The sequence below is a fragment of the Diabrotica virgifera genome, chromosome 4 (genome assembly GCF_917563875.1).
Source record: "Diabrotica virgifera virgifera chromosome 4, PGI_DIABVI_V3a".
Taxonomy (NCBI): Eukaryota; Metazoa; Arthropoda; class Insecta; order Coleoptera; family Chrysomelidae; genus Diabrotica; species Diabrotica virgifera.
The window spans coordinates 237,984,288-238,000,096 of record NC_065446.1 but is presented as its reverse complement, the minus strand read 5'-3'; the positions used below and the strand labels follow the sequence as shown (position 1 = coordinate 238,000,096).

Here is a 15,809-nt window from a genome sequence, read left to right as displayed (position 1 = left end):
GAAGGTAGACCTACTGAACGTTTTAAACTTAATTTTGACAGTTCTGAATTTAACCAAATTAGTTTGATTTCTGTGGAATTGAAATATTAAAATACAACAAAACATAGAGTAAGAAAACAAGATTAGATGAATATTGGTAGAAATATTGTTGGTAATCAAATTATGTAAATCAAAGGATTACATACTAGGTAGGTTTATTTTACATTTTCCAAATAGGTAGGTACCTATGTAATTTTTTATTGCGATACTAAAACATTTACAATTACGTACTTACCTGTTGCTTTTAAAAACTATTTTAAAAGTCACTACAATTATAATCTTGCTTTTTTCTCTGCCCTCACAACAATAAAAACTAATATACACAACAATTGTTTACCCATAACCGACATATTGAACAATTATTGACAGGTCATTGTAATTACCCAATCAGAGCACGTTTAACGTTTCAGCTGCGCCCAGGACCAAGACTTTTGATGAATTCGCGCACATATAAATTTACTCCCAACGCGCCTAAAGAAGTATAACTTCAAAAACCATGACGCAGTAAACATTTCGATAACCACGAGATAGTACGCCTTTTCTATTGACTTCCCCCAGATATTTCAGTTAAAAAATAGCGCCCAGTAACTTTTTGATTTTTTTATTGCTTCGTTTCCTGGGTTATTAACTATTTTTTTAATCCGGCAACAGCGCGCTTATCGATAGCCAATAACATAACCTCAAATTTGAGTGGATTGACGTACACAAAAAAATGCGATTGTTGATATAGTCTGTTTATGTAAAACAACAGTTAGTTTACTTTAGTCTTCCGGTGAAAATCACTACGGGTAAAATCTGCTTATAACGGTGCTTAAAAAGATAATAAAAATTAGCATAATGCCAGCGTTATAGATTAATTAAAATCATAAGCAGAAGAATAGTGGAGTATGATCAAAATACAGCACAAATAGGAAAGAATGTTATTAAAATGTATCCGTTTAAAGAAGATCCATGTAAGATGTATTTTTATATTAGTAGTTACTATTTTCTTAGTCGTACTTATCTCAAAACTAATACCAAAAGAAACTCCATACAAATATAGCAAACTAAGTAGCAACTTAAGCCAAATTTTTGAAAAGAGATTACGAGACTATGAAAGCAGGATTATCCCTAATTTGGGCGATAACGGGGAGGCTGCAGTTCTGGATGGACCGGATGCAAAAGCTGGGGAAGAGGCTTTGAAAAAATTCGCTTTAAATACTGTTCTCAGTGATAGAGTGCCTTTGAATAGGAAACTAAGGGATCCAAGGAATAAAAAGTAAGTAGGATCATTTTCTTATTTAATAATCAAGTATGGTATTGTACTTGTACAGCCCTTCAGATTTTCGTACAGTGGGTCCATTGTATCACCCTATCATATATCTAGACCTCGGAGGTAAACTGGACGGCGTTATGCATAACTCGACCAAGCGCCATTTCTTTAATATCGAGATAACAGCGGATTCTGGTGACACATAGCTTAAACTATCTTGGAAAAAATCCCTGTTATTGTCATGTTAACGGTTACTAAGAAAAACAAAATTAAACCAAGCGACATTAATCCACTTACCATTAAGCAACCAAGAAACGAAAAACTTTGAAGCCATTTATCTCAAAACTATGTTTTGGCGCTTGGTCGAGTTATGCATAACGCCATCCAACTACACTATGTCATTTCGAGCAACTGTGTTTAGCGTGTGTTTGCAACAAAGTTTAGAGCACTTAGAATGTTAATAAAAATCTGATACATGCCATAATGGGTTGATAGACAATACATTTATATTTTAATGATAATACTTCGGGTGCAAAATAATCGATTCACTGAAAATTTGGTCATTTTTGATGTCTCGAATTTCCTAAACCTGTTGTCCGATTTAAATGATTCTTTTACCATGTTATAGCCTTGTTCATTAACAATATCGTTGTAATAATATTGTTGCTAGACAGGTAAACTGTTGTTGTATACTGGGTGTATGAATCAAACTGTGTTTTTTTCTCAAAGTTCGCATCACCCTGTGGACTATTCTAGCATTTATAAAATACTGAAATTAAAAGGCGAAAATTAGGAAGAAGACGAAACTCCTGGCTAAAGAATCTATGGGAAGGTTATAGCTGTAGCAACAACAAATTGTTTTGGTCAGCAGTTTCGAAAATATGTATAGCCCTAATGATTGCCAACCTTCGGAACGAAGATGGCACTTGAAGAAGAAGAAGAAGAAGAAGAAATTAAAACCCAACTAGGTACAGTCTCAGGTCTTCTTAACATTCTGTTTTTAGATTCGTTCGCTTATGTTGGATAATAAAAAAGTTAGGTACTTTAACAACTGGCCATGTTCGTCATCAGTACAGGGTGTTTCTAAATAAGTGCTACAAACTTTAAGGGGTAATTTTACATGAGAAAATAAAGACAGTTTGCTTTATAATCGTGTGTCTGCAAACGCTTTGTTTCCGAGATAGGGGATGTTTAATTTTTTTTACAAACTGACGATTTATTTATTGCTTTAAAACCATTTGAGGTATGGAAATCAAATTTGGTGGGTTTTAAGACATAGGTATTGCACATTTTTTGACATACAATTAAGAATTTAATATTCACCATTGGCACGCAAACAGGTATTATGACCGATCATATTACTGGTATGCACGCCAATGGTGAATATTAAATTCTTAATTGTATGTCAAAAAATGTGCAATAACTACGTCTTAAAACCCACCAAATTTGATTTGCATGTCTCAACTGGTTTTAAAGAAATAAATAAATTGTCAGTTTGTAAAAAAAATTTAACATCCCCTATCTCGGAAACGAAGCATTCGCGGACATTTGATTATAAAGCAAACTGTCCTTATTTACTCACGTAAAATTACTCCTTACAGTTTGTCGCACTTATTTAGAAACACCCTGTACTGATGATGAACATGGCCAGTTGTTAAAGGACACAACTTTTTTATTCTCCAACATAAGCGAATGAATCTAAAAACATAATGTTAAGAAGACCAGAGGCTATAGTTGGGTTTTAATTTCAGTATTAAGTACTGATATTTCAGTATAAAATTTTTATAAATGTTAGAATAGTCCACAGGGTGATGCGAACTTTGAGAAAAAACACAGTTTGATTCGTACACCCAGTATACAATGACAGTTTATCTGTCTAACAACAATATTATTACGGTGATATTGTTAATGAATAAGGCTGGTAAAAAAATCACTTAAATCAGATAACAGGTTTAGGAAATTCGAGCATCAAAAATGACCAAATTTCAAGTGGATCGATTTTTTTGCACCCGAGTGTAGAATAGAAAAAGCAGATTTTAATTTCCTACAGGTTTTACCTTATTACTGAAAAAAAATAACAAGACAAATATTAGGTAAATAAGACTGTTTATTTATATTATGTACATATAAAATATATGTACACATATAAAACAGAAGAAAACACATATTATCATAGAAAAAACTACAACAATTTTAACTCATCACCAAAGAATTTCCTTTTATACAATTTTCTAGCATGTGTGTCTCCAGTAGAATCTCCCTGAAGGTCCATAACAATAAGCTACCATCATAAAGCTATATAGCTTATCAAGATACAAGTTTTGATGGGTCTATTATTCTGATAGAATCTTTTTTCAGTTCTGCTCTGAAATATTTTGTTTTTTTACTAAACTCTTACTAAAATGAAGATCATTGCTATCATGAAAGAAATAAAAAAAGAGGGTAAATATTGATTATTCGCCATTTATTTCACTTGTTTATTAACATTAAGAGCTGAAAGTTGAACAGATTCTAACTCAAGATCTATATATTTTGTCCAATTTATTGACGGCACATATAGGGTGAGGCAGATAACTGGCCTATTAGAAATATCTCGAGAACTAAAGGCAACAGAATCATGAAAATGGGATTGAAGCGGTTTTGAAGGATGATCTATTAAATGAAAATATTTTCATCTCTTTTCAACTTCCGGTCATACCGGAAGTTGCTTATAACTTCGTTTTTTTAAATAGGACATCCTGTATATTTTTACATTTTTGGATTCTCCTCAATATCTTCTTTCTTAAAATATGAGGTTTTGTAATATTATACAGGGTATTTTAAAAGATATTTACGTTTTTTTATTAATTTCGTAGCAATATTCACACCCTGTAGAATTGGAATAGTTTGACATTAAAAACTCTGCTTACGTTCAAGTGATTTTTAATATAGTCTACTATTTTGTTAAGAATCATTAGTATAGCTAATTTTGAAATTTTAGTATACAGGGTTGGTCGAAACTCGGAATGAATATTTTCTGAGTTATCTTAAATGGAACACACATGATATTTTATGGTACTTTTTATTTTGTAAGTATTCCCTATACCTAATTGCAACAAAAAATACGTAAAATTTTATTAGGTTGGCCGTGAAAAAATTCAGTCACAAATAATTTTTCAGAAATAAATACATATTAATCCAGACTGATCCTTAAAATTACCAATAATGGTTTAGCAATCAAAATACCTACGTAGTTAAGATTGTTGGTGCGATTAACAATTAAGCACAAATTAGAGCAGTTAGGTATAGGCAATGCTTAAGAAATAAAAAAGTACCATAAAATGTCATTTCATTACAATACTAAAATACTCAGATAAGAGAACTCAGAAAATAGTCATTCCGAGTTTCGACCAAGCCTGTATACCGAAATTAAAAATTTAGCTACACTAATGATTCTTAACAATAGTAGACTATATTAAAAATCATTTGAACGTAAGTAGAGTTTTAGATGTGAAACTATTACAATTCTACAGGGTGTGAATGTTACTACGAAATTAATAAAAAAACGTAATTATCTTTTAAAATACCCTGTATAACATTACAAAACCTCATATTTTAAGAAAGAAGACATCGAAGAGAATTCAAAAATCTAAAAATATACAGGGTGTCCCATTTAAAAAAACGAAGTTATAAGCAACTTCCGGTATAACCGGAAGTAGCCAATAGATGAAAATATTTTCATTAAATAGATGACTCTTCAAAACCCCTTAATTCAAATTTTCATTATTCTGTTGCCTTTAGTTCTCGAGATATTTCTAATAGGCCCTTTATTTGCCTCACCCTGTACAGAGAAGATGTAAAAAGTTATAACCTGTTAAAGTGATCGTACTCATAAGATACCGCTACATTAAAGTCGAGGTGATAACTCTCCGAGTTCTGTTTTTTTTTACTGGAACTTCAACATCGCCTTCTATCTCACGCAAAACATTCTTTTTTTTAAGCTGTGTTAACTTGAGAAAATAATAAGAACTGGGCTACTTTCACCTCCTGGAAGAAATCACTCAATAATAACAGATAACATTAAGAACAATTAAGTCATGAATTACCATACCTAATTTCAAGTAGTTATATTACATGTAGATAATTATGTAAAAACAAAATTATTAACATTTATAAATTATTAGAAAAAAAGGGTTTTATGCAATTATCTCGGTCAATTGTTTATGCATTTTGATTTAGAAACTCGCAAAATTAAAGAACTTTAATATCTACAACTTTTTATCTGAAAAGAAACATTTTATAGAGAGAAAATGATTTTTTCGCTTTTTATTCTCGTTTTTTTTTTTGAAAAATGGCTTTGGCAGAGCCAATTAGCCAGTTTTATTATTGTTGAAATAGTGCAATCATTGAAGCTTTTTAGCTCAGAAATTTTTTACTATGAATCGATTTACATGAAATTTTGGAATTAGGTTTATCCTACCCTTATTGGCCCGAACTCCGTTTTCACCCTGGGGGTGGTTGCCACCCCTTTTCGGTGGTGGAATTTTTTTTTCAAAATAACCTCGGATATCGATAGAAGACCTAATTTTAAGAAAAAAATGTATAAAGTTATTTCAAAAACCCAATACTTTTCAAGTTATTGGCAATTGAAAATTCGGAATTTTATCACGATTTTCAACAGTTTTTTGCAAATATGTCCAAAATATGCATTTTAACGATAATATTATAATGAATAAAATTGTAGCAGGTAAAAAAATAAACAAATTAGTTTTTTAAAGAGTGTTCTAAGTGCAATATTAAGCGAGATATTGAAGATCAAAGCCGTTTTTTATTTTGTGTGAAATTTAATCGATGTATTCAATGCCATCTAGCGGAGAGCGAATAAATTTTATGCATGCTAATGAGAAAGGATTTTATAGTGCTTAAAATAAGATTTAAAATAAGCACTGTTAAAAGTCTTTTGTACGTATAATTAGTGAGCTGTAATGGAAAAAAAAGAGGAACATCTGTTTTTTTTTAAATCAATGGATTTCATAAGTGTCATTTCCACCAAAATTAAAATTCATGGTATTCCGTCTAGAATCAACTTTAATATAAAGAGTTTGATGGATTCTAGCAGTTTCGCTGCTTTGGAACACATATTTTTTGGAAAAAATCACGATTTTAAGAAGAAAAAAATGTCGAATTTTTTAAAAACCACCTTTTTTTCATAATATCTCAAAAATAATGAAAGATACGTAAAAAAGTGTAATGATAAAAAAATAGGTTTTTTTTGACAAAAATTTTGGTTTGTTGGTTTTTCCTATCACACAAAAATTGACGAAGATATGATTGATTAAAAAGCGCACGGTAGCGCAACCACAGTCTCTCTCGAGCCCTTTGACCCTTCACCGTTTCAAAATAAAAGGTTTTTCACTACATATTATAATGAAAAAAGTTGTAGCTCTTTTAATTACCTTCAAAATGGTTTCTTATAAGTTGTCATAGCTTAAAAATTGAAGTAGTTATGGCCCAAAACTAAATCATACATATTCAATGTTTTAATTTAGGGGTAATTTTAAGGGTTAAAGAACTTGAGCATATGGTTTTTCAGCATAGCTTTTTCGAGAAAGTGGAAAGAAATTTAAATCCTTTTTAGTTTATCAAAATAAATTTTTTATACAATTTTTAATCGAGGGGTTGATTTTAAGGGTTGAAAGGGGTTAACAATTAAATAATTAAGATAGAGAACGTAAAATATTATTTACTCTATATTTAAGTCTTCTTGTCAAACCAAATTAATTTTTTATAATTTTTTCCTATTTAGGGGTTGTTTTTAAGGGTTGAGAGGGGGTTAACAATACGATAATTAAGATAGAGAACGTAAAATATCATTTACTCTATATTTAAATCTTTTTATGTCATACTAAATTAATTTTTTGTAAATTTTTTCAATTTAGGGGTTGTTTTCAAGGGTTGTACGGTTTTCAAGGGGATGAAAATGAGTTTAACATGAGGTTATTGTGTTAGAAAACACTTCACAATGTCACTCTTTATTATTAAACACGTTTTCTGGCGATAAAATGGCTCAATGTAAATTTTTCCATTGAGGGGTTGTTTTCACCCCTTAAAAATAAAAAACCGAGTTCGGGTCAATATCACTTTTGAAGTTAAGGGTAAGATAAGCCTAATTCCAAAATCTCATGTAAATCGGTTCATAATAAAAAATTTCGGAGGTAAAAACCTATTTTACGCTTCAATGGCTGCACTAAAATGAAACAAAGTAAAATCAGCTTTATTTGTAAGGATTTGTCATCAGCTATCCTTCATATACATATTAGAACCTTCAAAAACCTGATTTTTTCAACTGTTTTTTCTTTACTGGCCTCTGTCACCTTCTTCTTCTTCTAGTTCCATGACCGTTATGGATCGTTGGATATCATGCTGGCTAGCATATTCGCTATCGTGACTTTATTGACAACAGCTCTGAATAACGATGTAGTAGATTTTTCATACCATTGCCTTAGATTTTTCAGTCATGATGTTCTTCTACCAGGACCACGTTTACCTTGGATATTTCCCTGCATCAGATCTAAAAGATCATTTTTTTCAGTGTCTCATAATGTGACCGAAGTATTCAAGCTTGCATCTCTTTATTATATTTACCAGTTGTGTTGTTTGGTTCAGTCGTCTAAGAACTAGTGATATTGAAAAAGTAACTATTCGTTACAAAGTACTCGTTACTTACGAATACCGAAAGTAACGATTACTATACAGAGAAGCAAATCGTTACTTTGATTACTCTGATTACTTCGTACCAATCGTATGAGAGCGAGTAATGACTATTGTATCTACTTTGATTACTCTGATTACTTCGTACCAATCGTATCGAGCGAGTAACGACTATTGTATCTACCTTGATTACTCTGATTACTTCGTTACTTCATACCAATCGTATCAGAGCGAGTGACGACTATTGTATCTACTTTGATTACACTGATTACTTCGTTACAAAAGTAACAAAAGTAATCATAGTAATCAAATCATTTTTATCCCTTAAACAGATCGGTGAAGGTCGTTGTTATATCGGAATACTTATACAAAATACCTACCTACTGAGAAATACGATTCTCGATATGATTACCGGTACTCAAATACAAAAGTAACAAAAGTAATCATAATAATCAAAGTAACGAATACTGTAAATTATTACTTTATACAAAAGTAACGATTTGTAACGAATACTCGAAAGTAACTATAATCAACATCACTACCAAGAACCTCCTCGTTTCTAACTCTGTCGACCCAGCTTATACGCCAGTCAATTGGAACAAAAATAGGATATTACCTCCGAATTCTATCCTACTGCATGCACCTGCACCTGTACTGGAATACACCGATTTGAGCATGCAGCAAAAAAACAAACTCTTCTTACCTACCATATCCCTCTTTGTATTTTAACTAGAAGATTTATGAAGGAACCAATCTCTTTGTATTTTTATAACCTACAGAAATATTTTATATACTTTTTTTGTTAGATGCATAGTTTTTAAGGTATTCGCAAAAATCCGTCCAAAAAGGTGTCATTTTTTAATGAAAATGGCCAATTTTCAACCACAAATAATTAAAAAGTATCGAGTTTTCAAAAAATAATTATAGAACAGTTTTTGCTTAAAATTAGGTTCTCTAACCTCTTCCGTGGCTATTTTAACCAAAACATTTTTCACCCCCGAGAAGGGGTGGGAACCAAACCCAAGATAAAAGTGCACATCGGCATAGGGTAGACTTTGTTTCTTGAGCTATTCCCTACTTACTGTGAAAATATCAAGTAAATCGATGTAGTAGGATGGAATTCGGAGCCAAATACCCTCATTGACTGCCCTATTAGGACCACTTAGAGCCCACACTTCCACTCCATACAAAATTTCTAGCATCAAAAGTAAACAAGTTACGCTCAAAATAAAGTTAGTGCCTTTTGTTTTGATAAAAAATCGGGAAAATCACCCCCTAATTAGCATATCTAATGAACTTGATCGTTACCACTCCACAAGTTTTTTTACTCGTATATGTATTGTATATATGATCTGTAGGTCTCATCGGTTCACAGTTTTTATTTTTGAAAGGACTGCAGTTAAAAGGATTTGAACGAGTCACTAATCACGAGTGTATGCAAATTTAGAAACACCAAATCTTAACCAGTTTTAGTCTTACAGAAAAGCAAAAATATACAAAATATTCAGAAAAGCATAGCCGACTTTTTTTTGTTCCTTAAGATTTTTGGTATCTCTGACAATTTTTAAGTTAATATGAAACAAAGAATGTTTTTCAAAATTAAATTTTTTTTTAATTATACTTTAAAACTTACAGATAATATAAATACAACATAAGTAAAGTAAGCACTTTAAAAAAGTTGTAATGAGTTTTTCCCAATAAGTGCTTCATTTTTTGATTATTTCTCATTGAAATATTCGATTTCGAATTTGACGAATATGAACCTATTTTTTATTAGCTATAACTCTACTTCTGCTAGGTGTAGAGCCCTAACATATACACCATTTTTTTTGAGTTTTTTACAGGCTATATTTTTGCTAAGAATGTTTTTTTTCTAGAAAATACTTACTTTATGAGTTTTTGCGAAAAACCATCTATTAAAAACTTGGTTATTTTGTTGAATAATGAACATATTCACTCGCAAATAACTCGAAAAGTATTAACTTGGTGAAAAAACTCTATAAAACTTAGAATTAGTCACTTTATCCATTTACGGACTTATTTTGGACATATATTTTTTCACCCCCTCTAGGGGGTGAAATTCACCCCCATGGCAAAAGCACACATCGGCACAATATCACTTTTTTTCTTTGACATGTTAGCTATGCGTACGCCAAATTTCATATCAATCCAAACGGTTCTTTAAAATTTACAGCAAAAACCGTGAAAGAATGTACTATTGGCGGAATTAATAAGAAGTCTGTTATCGTATCTTCCAGAAACAATTTCCTCAATTAAATTTATTGATAACAGTGCTAAATATCAGTTCCATTGCTTTGCAATTTTCTGTCTAAGAGAAATACATACTATTACATAATATATTATGTTGAATAGCCGAACATATAATACGATGTTACTAATAATAATTAATCTCAGGGTAGTTGGGGTTTTTTATAATGAAAATTACGATATTGGATGGAGCTGTGTATTTCGTGTTTACCATACTAAGGTCGATCGTTAACTAAATAAAAGCAGAATCTAATATACTGTCTGTGTGTTCTATTCACATCTGCAAGCCACTAAATATATACGCAACGGTTAGAAGACCACACACACTATATAGGTCACTTCACAATGTACAGGGCTGTTGAAAAGCCATGTGTACATAGTTGACAATCTTAATATCACAGACCACCCTCCAGCGGCGCCGCGTAAGGGGTTGGTTTGTTACAATACATTATTTCATCGTATTCTACTTCATATTTATGTTGTGATGATGATCTTGAACTGCAATCTTTCAGTCAGAAGTTGTAAGCAATGTCCCATCCAATATCTTCCACTTAAATCTGTTCCACTCGTCTCTTTCCTGTTCGTTCTACGATTTTTGACCGTTTTATTGTAAACTGTTTTTAGACTGTTAATTTTTGCCTAAGTCCTGACTTATAAAAATTATGTTTAGTCGTTTTGCACTGCATCAATATTGTATTTAGGTGGATTCGTTTCCAGTGGGGCGATTTGTGCTGGTTGTTTGTCATTTGGGCGTCATTTTCATTTGTTTTGACGACCCTATATTTTCCTACGACTTTGTCATTTGTTTTTTGTCTGCCCAAGCATTAAAATCTCTTAACAACACAATTCCTTTGCGACTTACATTTTTAAGAAGTTCTGATAGGATTTCATAGAACATTCGTTTATCTCTTTTTGATACAATTTCTGATGGCTCTAATTTCATATATTTCAATGATCTCGAGGTCGTGCCCTTTCCACGTAGTATATGCATACTCTAATAATTCTCTCATTAATTTACTCTCAGTTTTTTAGGTTTCCTTTTAACTCTTGTTTTTATTTGTTATTATTTGTTTTTGGTTAAATATTTATTGTGATATTCGAATTGATTCTTTATATGGCCATAATATCTATCGACAATTTAAATCCATATTATTTGAAATACCATAGTTTGATAGCGTCGAAATTATGGCGATAGAAAAAGCTCTAAATGACAGCAGAATAGACTCCAGGTACAGGCAGCACTTACATAACATATATAAAACAGCAACTATGACGGTCGAATGGGAAAATAAAACAAACAAAACTAATCCCGTACCAATCCGTATAGGCGTAAGACACGGAGATCTAATATCCCCAAAACTGTTCACCTTAGCTCTAGAAGACGTCTTTAAAAAAACTGGAATGGGAAGATATGGGTATCAACATAAACGGAAAGAAACTTGATCACCTCAGATATTGCGATGATGTTGTTCTTATTACAACCAACCAAGAAGAACTAGTCACAATGCTGACCCAACTAGCACAAGCATCAGAGAAAATAGGATTAAAAATGAACATGGGTAAAACAAAAATCATGACAAATACAAATGATAGAATAAATATAATATTATATACAGGGTATTATATAATATTATATCCGAAAAGATTGGTCATAAATTATACCACAGATTCTGGGGTCAAAAATATGTTGATTGAACCTCACTTACCTATACACAATAGTGCATACAAAAGAAGTTACAGCCCTTTGAAGTTACAAAATGAAAATCGATTTTTTTTCATTATATCGAAAACTCCTGAGATTTTTTATTGAAAATGGACATGTGCCATTCTTACGGCAGCAACATCTTAAAAAAAATTAAAATGAAATTTGTGTACCCCATAAAAATTTTATGGTACCCCATTTTCCTTTTGGTTTTGTTTCCTTAAACCCCCCCAAACTTCTCGATAAAAGGTGACTTATCAAAAAAAGACTAAGAGGCAAAAAAGTTTTAAAAACAATGTGTTTAACTAATGGTACCACAATAATAGTTTAATTGGAACGTACACACACATTTGTGGGCTTTAAAGGAACAAAACCCCCATAAAATTTTTATAGGGTGGACAAATTTCACTATAATTTTGTTTTAAGATGTTCCTGCTATAAGAATGACACATGTCCATTTTCAATAAAAAATCTCTAATAGTTTTCGATATATTGAAAAAAAATCGATTTTCATTTTGTAACTTCAAAGGGCTGTAACTTTGTTTATGATCACATTTGTACTAAGGTAAGTTAGGTTCAATCGAACGATTTTTGAACCCAGAATGTGTGGTATAATTTATGACCAATATTTTCGGGACACCCTGTATAATCCGGTTCTCTTCTACCGTGAGGTGTAGAGATAATATAAATATAACGTAAATATTTAGGTTGTTGACGAATATATTATACCTGGGTCAACTAATCAAACCTAATAAAGAGAACCAAACAATTGAAGTACAAAGAAGAATCAGATTGTAGTGGGCACCGTTTGGATACTAAAAAGCACAAAAATACAACAGTACCTAAAAACCCGTGTATTTGATCAGTGCATCCTTTCTGTTCTGACTTATGGCTCAGAAACATGGACATTAACAAAGGCCAACATAAACAAAATAGAAATACTTAGCTCAAAGAAAAACGGAAAGATCCGTGTTGGGAATAAAACTGCAAGACAGAAAATCAATCAAACGGATAAGAGAGAAATCAAAGGAAAAAATGTAACAGAACATATAACAGGATTAAAGTGGAGATTTGCGGGCCACAATTCCAGATAGGAAGACAAACGATGGAATGCTGAATTACAAAACTGGAGACCGTGGACAGGAAGAAGAGGAAGAGGAAGACCTCAGATGCGATGGAAGGACGATATTGTAAAACCTACGGGAACTCTATGGAAAAGCGCAGCCAGGGACAGACAAATATGGAAATATTTAGGGTAGGCCTATGTTCAAAGTTGGATAGAAATGGGCTAAAGAAGAAGAAGATATTTGAAATATTTGAAAATGGTAAAACGGAATATTTACTTTAAGATCATTAAAAATCACTCAAACTTAGTCTGGAGAAAAGTATAAATACTTTACAGATATAGATCTTTAATCTGAAGTGTCTTAAATTTTTATAATAACAATAACTAAGATATGAATGCATTCCATTCCAATAAGTGTAAGTTACATTTAGTAGATTAAATAACTTTGTTGAAAAATATTAATATAAATTATCAGAACGAAATATTTATCGAAATTAATAAATTCAGTACCAATTATTGTTATTCAGTAAAATTGTGGCTTATTCCCAGTAAAAATTGCATTAAGGTGCCACAAAAAAATAGCGTCAGAACAAAATTATTAACATTTATGCTAGGAATATAAAAATTTTCGAGATTTTTGTCTCTGTATTGGTGGATCATTCTCTACGGTGCAAAAAAATCGATCCACTAAAAATTTGGTCATTTTTGATGTTTCGAATTTCCTAAACCTGTTGTCCGATTTAAGTGATTTTTGAAGTTATACTTCTTTACCGGCGATATGAGGGTGAATTTTTATATGTTAAAACCTATGATCCCGGCGCATGCGCATTATAACTTTGTTCTGATTGGATGTTCAAATGACATGTCAAAAATTATTCAATATGGCGGCTGTGGCACAGCTGTAGGTATGGTTGTTGCGTTTTAAAATTTGTGTGAAAAGAAACAATAAACAAAAGTTAGTTAATAGTTATACTTGCCTTTTTAAATAGTTTTCATATACCTATATTTTTGGACTTTTGGACTATTTTGGACAAGAAAAACTCATTCTAATTTGGTAAGTAGTTTTTATTATAATCATATTGTAATTATACATTTGGATTAGGTTGAAATACAGTAGAGCAGCGGTTCTCAATCTTTTTGTGTCATGTACCACCAAATACTTTTTATTATTTTTGGTACCACCTAACTGAAATAGATATCTAACTAGGTGATCTAATTAACTATAATAGTGGTGCTCATTTTGGCTGTTTTTGCGTTTTGTGTACCAGCTCAAAAAATGAAATGTACCACCAGTGGTACATGTACCACAGATTGAGAACCGCTGCAGTAGAGCGTCGATTATCCGAACTTATTGGGGGACATAGGTGTTCGGAAACCGATTTGTTCGGATAATCGAACTACAATATATTGATACATATTTATAGTCATACATATTTATCCACAAGTGAATAAAAGCCATATTTATATACCTACATATTTATTTATATCTTGATAATGACAACTAGCAACTAAACAAAAAAGTGCAGTCTTTGCAACAACATAATTATTTTTGGATACAATATTGAAGAAAATTGAAGATATTTTAAGCGTCAATTACTAACGCTTGCTCGGTATTCGAGTGCGGGACGCGGGAGTCGATAGTTCGAATAAGCGGTCGTTCGGTTGATCGACGTTCGGATAATCGACGCTCTACTGTACATTTATTTTCTCAAGAATGGGGATTTTAGAGAGAAATCCCAAATTAGGTCCGATTTTTATTTTAAAATTATGATTTTTTGGCGTAGATTTATTTATCTAGTAGGTATGTAATGCTTTGATTTACATACTTAATTTGATTACCAACAAAAGTTCTACCAATCTTTATCTAATATATTGTTTTCTTACTGTTTTGTTATATTTTAATATTTTCTTCCACAAAATTTAAACTACATAATTTAATTATATTCAAAACAACTGTCAAACAGTAAAACGTTCAGTTACCCTATTTTTCCACATGACAAATAATGTGGAATTGGACGAGTGAGTCTAGGCTTCGATTACGAATCAAAGCGAGCCGAAATTCACGGGTTCGTTTCCCGATGCAAGTTTTTATTTTTTTTATTTTTTTATGCATTTTATGATTGTAAGTATTATTGTGTTTTCAATTTTATCAATCAAGGGCAAAATAAAAATTAAATTAAATTTTTTTTAAATAACGCGGGCACATAAATTTGATACACCCTGTATATTGATCTGTAAATATTTATTAGAATTTAGTTTGGATGTAAGTGGATTTCTTTTTTTTTTATGAGCTTTCCGATGAACCATTAAAGACTTTTGTGAATAATTAAAGTGAAAAGGACGATGTATTTAGTTTTAAAATGTTAAAAGATTGTTTATTACGGGAACTATAGAATCTACAGGTAGAGGTAATTATCATTTTCTAGAAAAATGGTTTAAAAGAAAGTTTGGAATTTTAATATCTTTGTTTCACCCCGAGTAAATGTTGTAGGGTTCCCCAAAAGTAATTAGGATGGTCGGAATAATTTTGAAAATGACTGTTTGTTTGTCGAATGGAAAAGAGAAATGTTTCTGAGTCTTGGCAATTTGGAAGGGGAAAAGTGGTTTGAATGTTGAGTGAATTTGAAAAAGAAGGCATTATGTTATTGGCATCGCTGAGGAGCACTTCGACGTTTTCGTGGATAGATAGTTAGCAAGTACCAGTGGTTGTTTGATAGTGGAGAATAGTGCTGAAAAGTGGAACGAGAGACAGATCAAATTGAGACGAAATACCTCTTTGATTCTGTATTATT

At 31.6% G+C, this 15,809-nt stretch overlaps 1 protein-coding gene across 2 annotated transcripts in view; it reads left to right on the top strand.

Annotated features, from left to right (window-relative positions):
* The first annotated feature begins 748 nt into the window (after nt 1–748).
* Nucleotides 749–15,809, top strand: part of LOC126883353 (polypeptide N-acetylgalactosaminyltransferase 1-like) — a 58,736-nt gene continuing 43,675 nt past the window's right edge. For both annotated transcript variants that reach the window (XM_050648811.1, XM_050648810.1), the window contains exon 1: nt 749–1,297. In XM_050648811.1, coding sequence (XP_050504768.1) covers nt 957–1,297 — 341 coding nt within the window. In that variant the 5' untranslated portion in view covers nt 749–956. The remainder of the gene's footprint in view (nt 1,298–15,809) is intronic.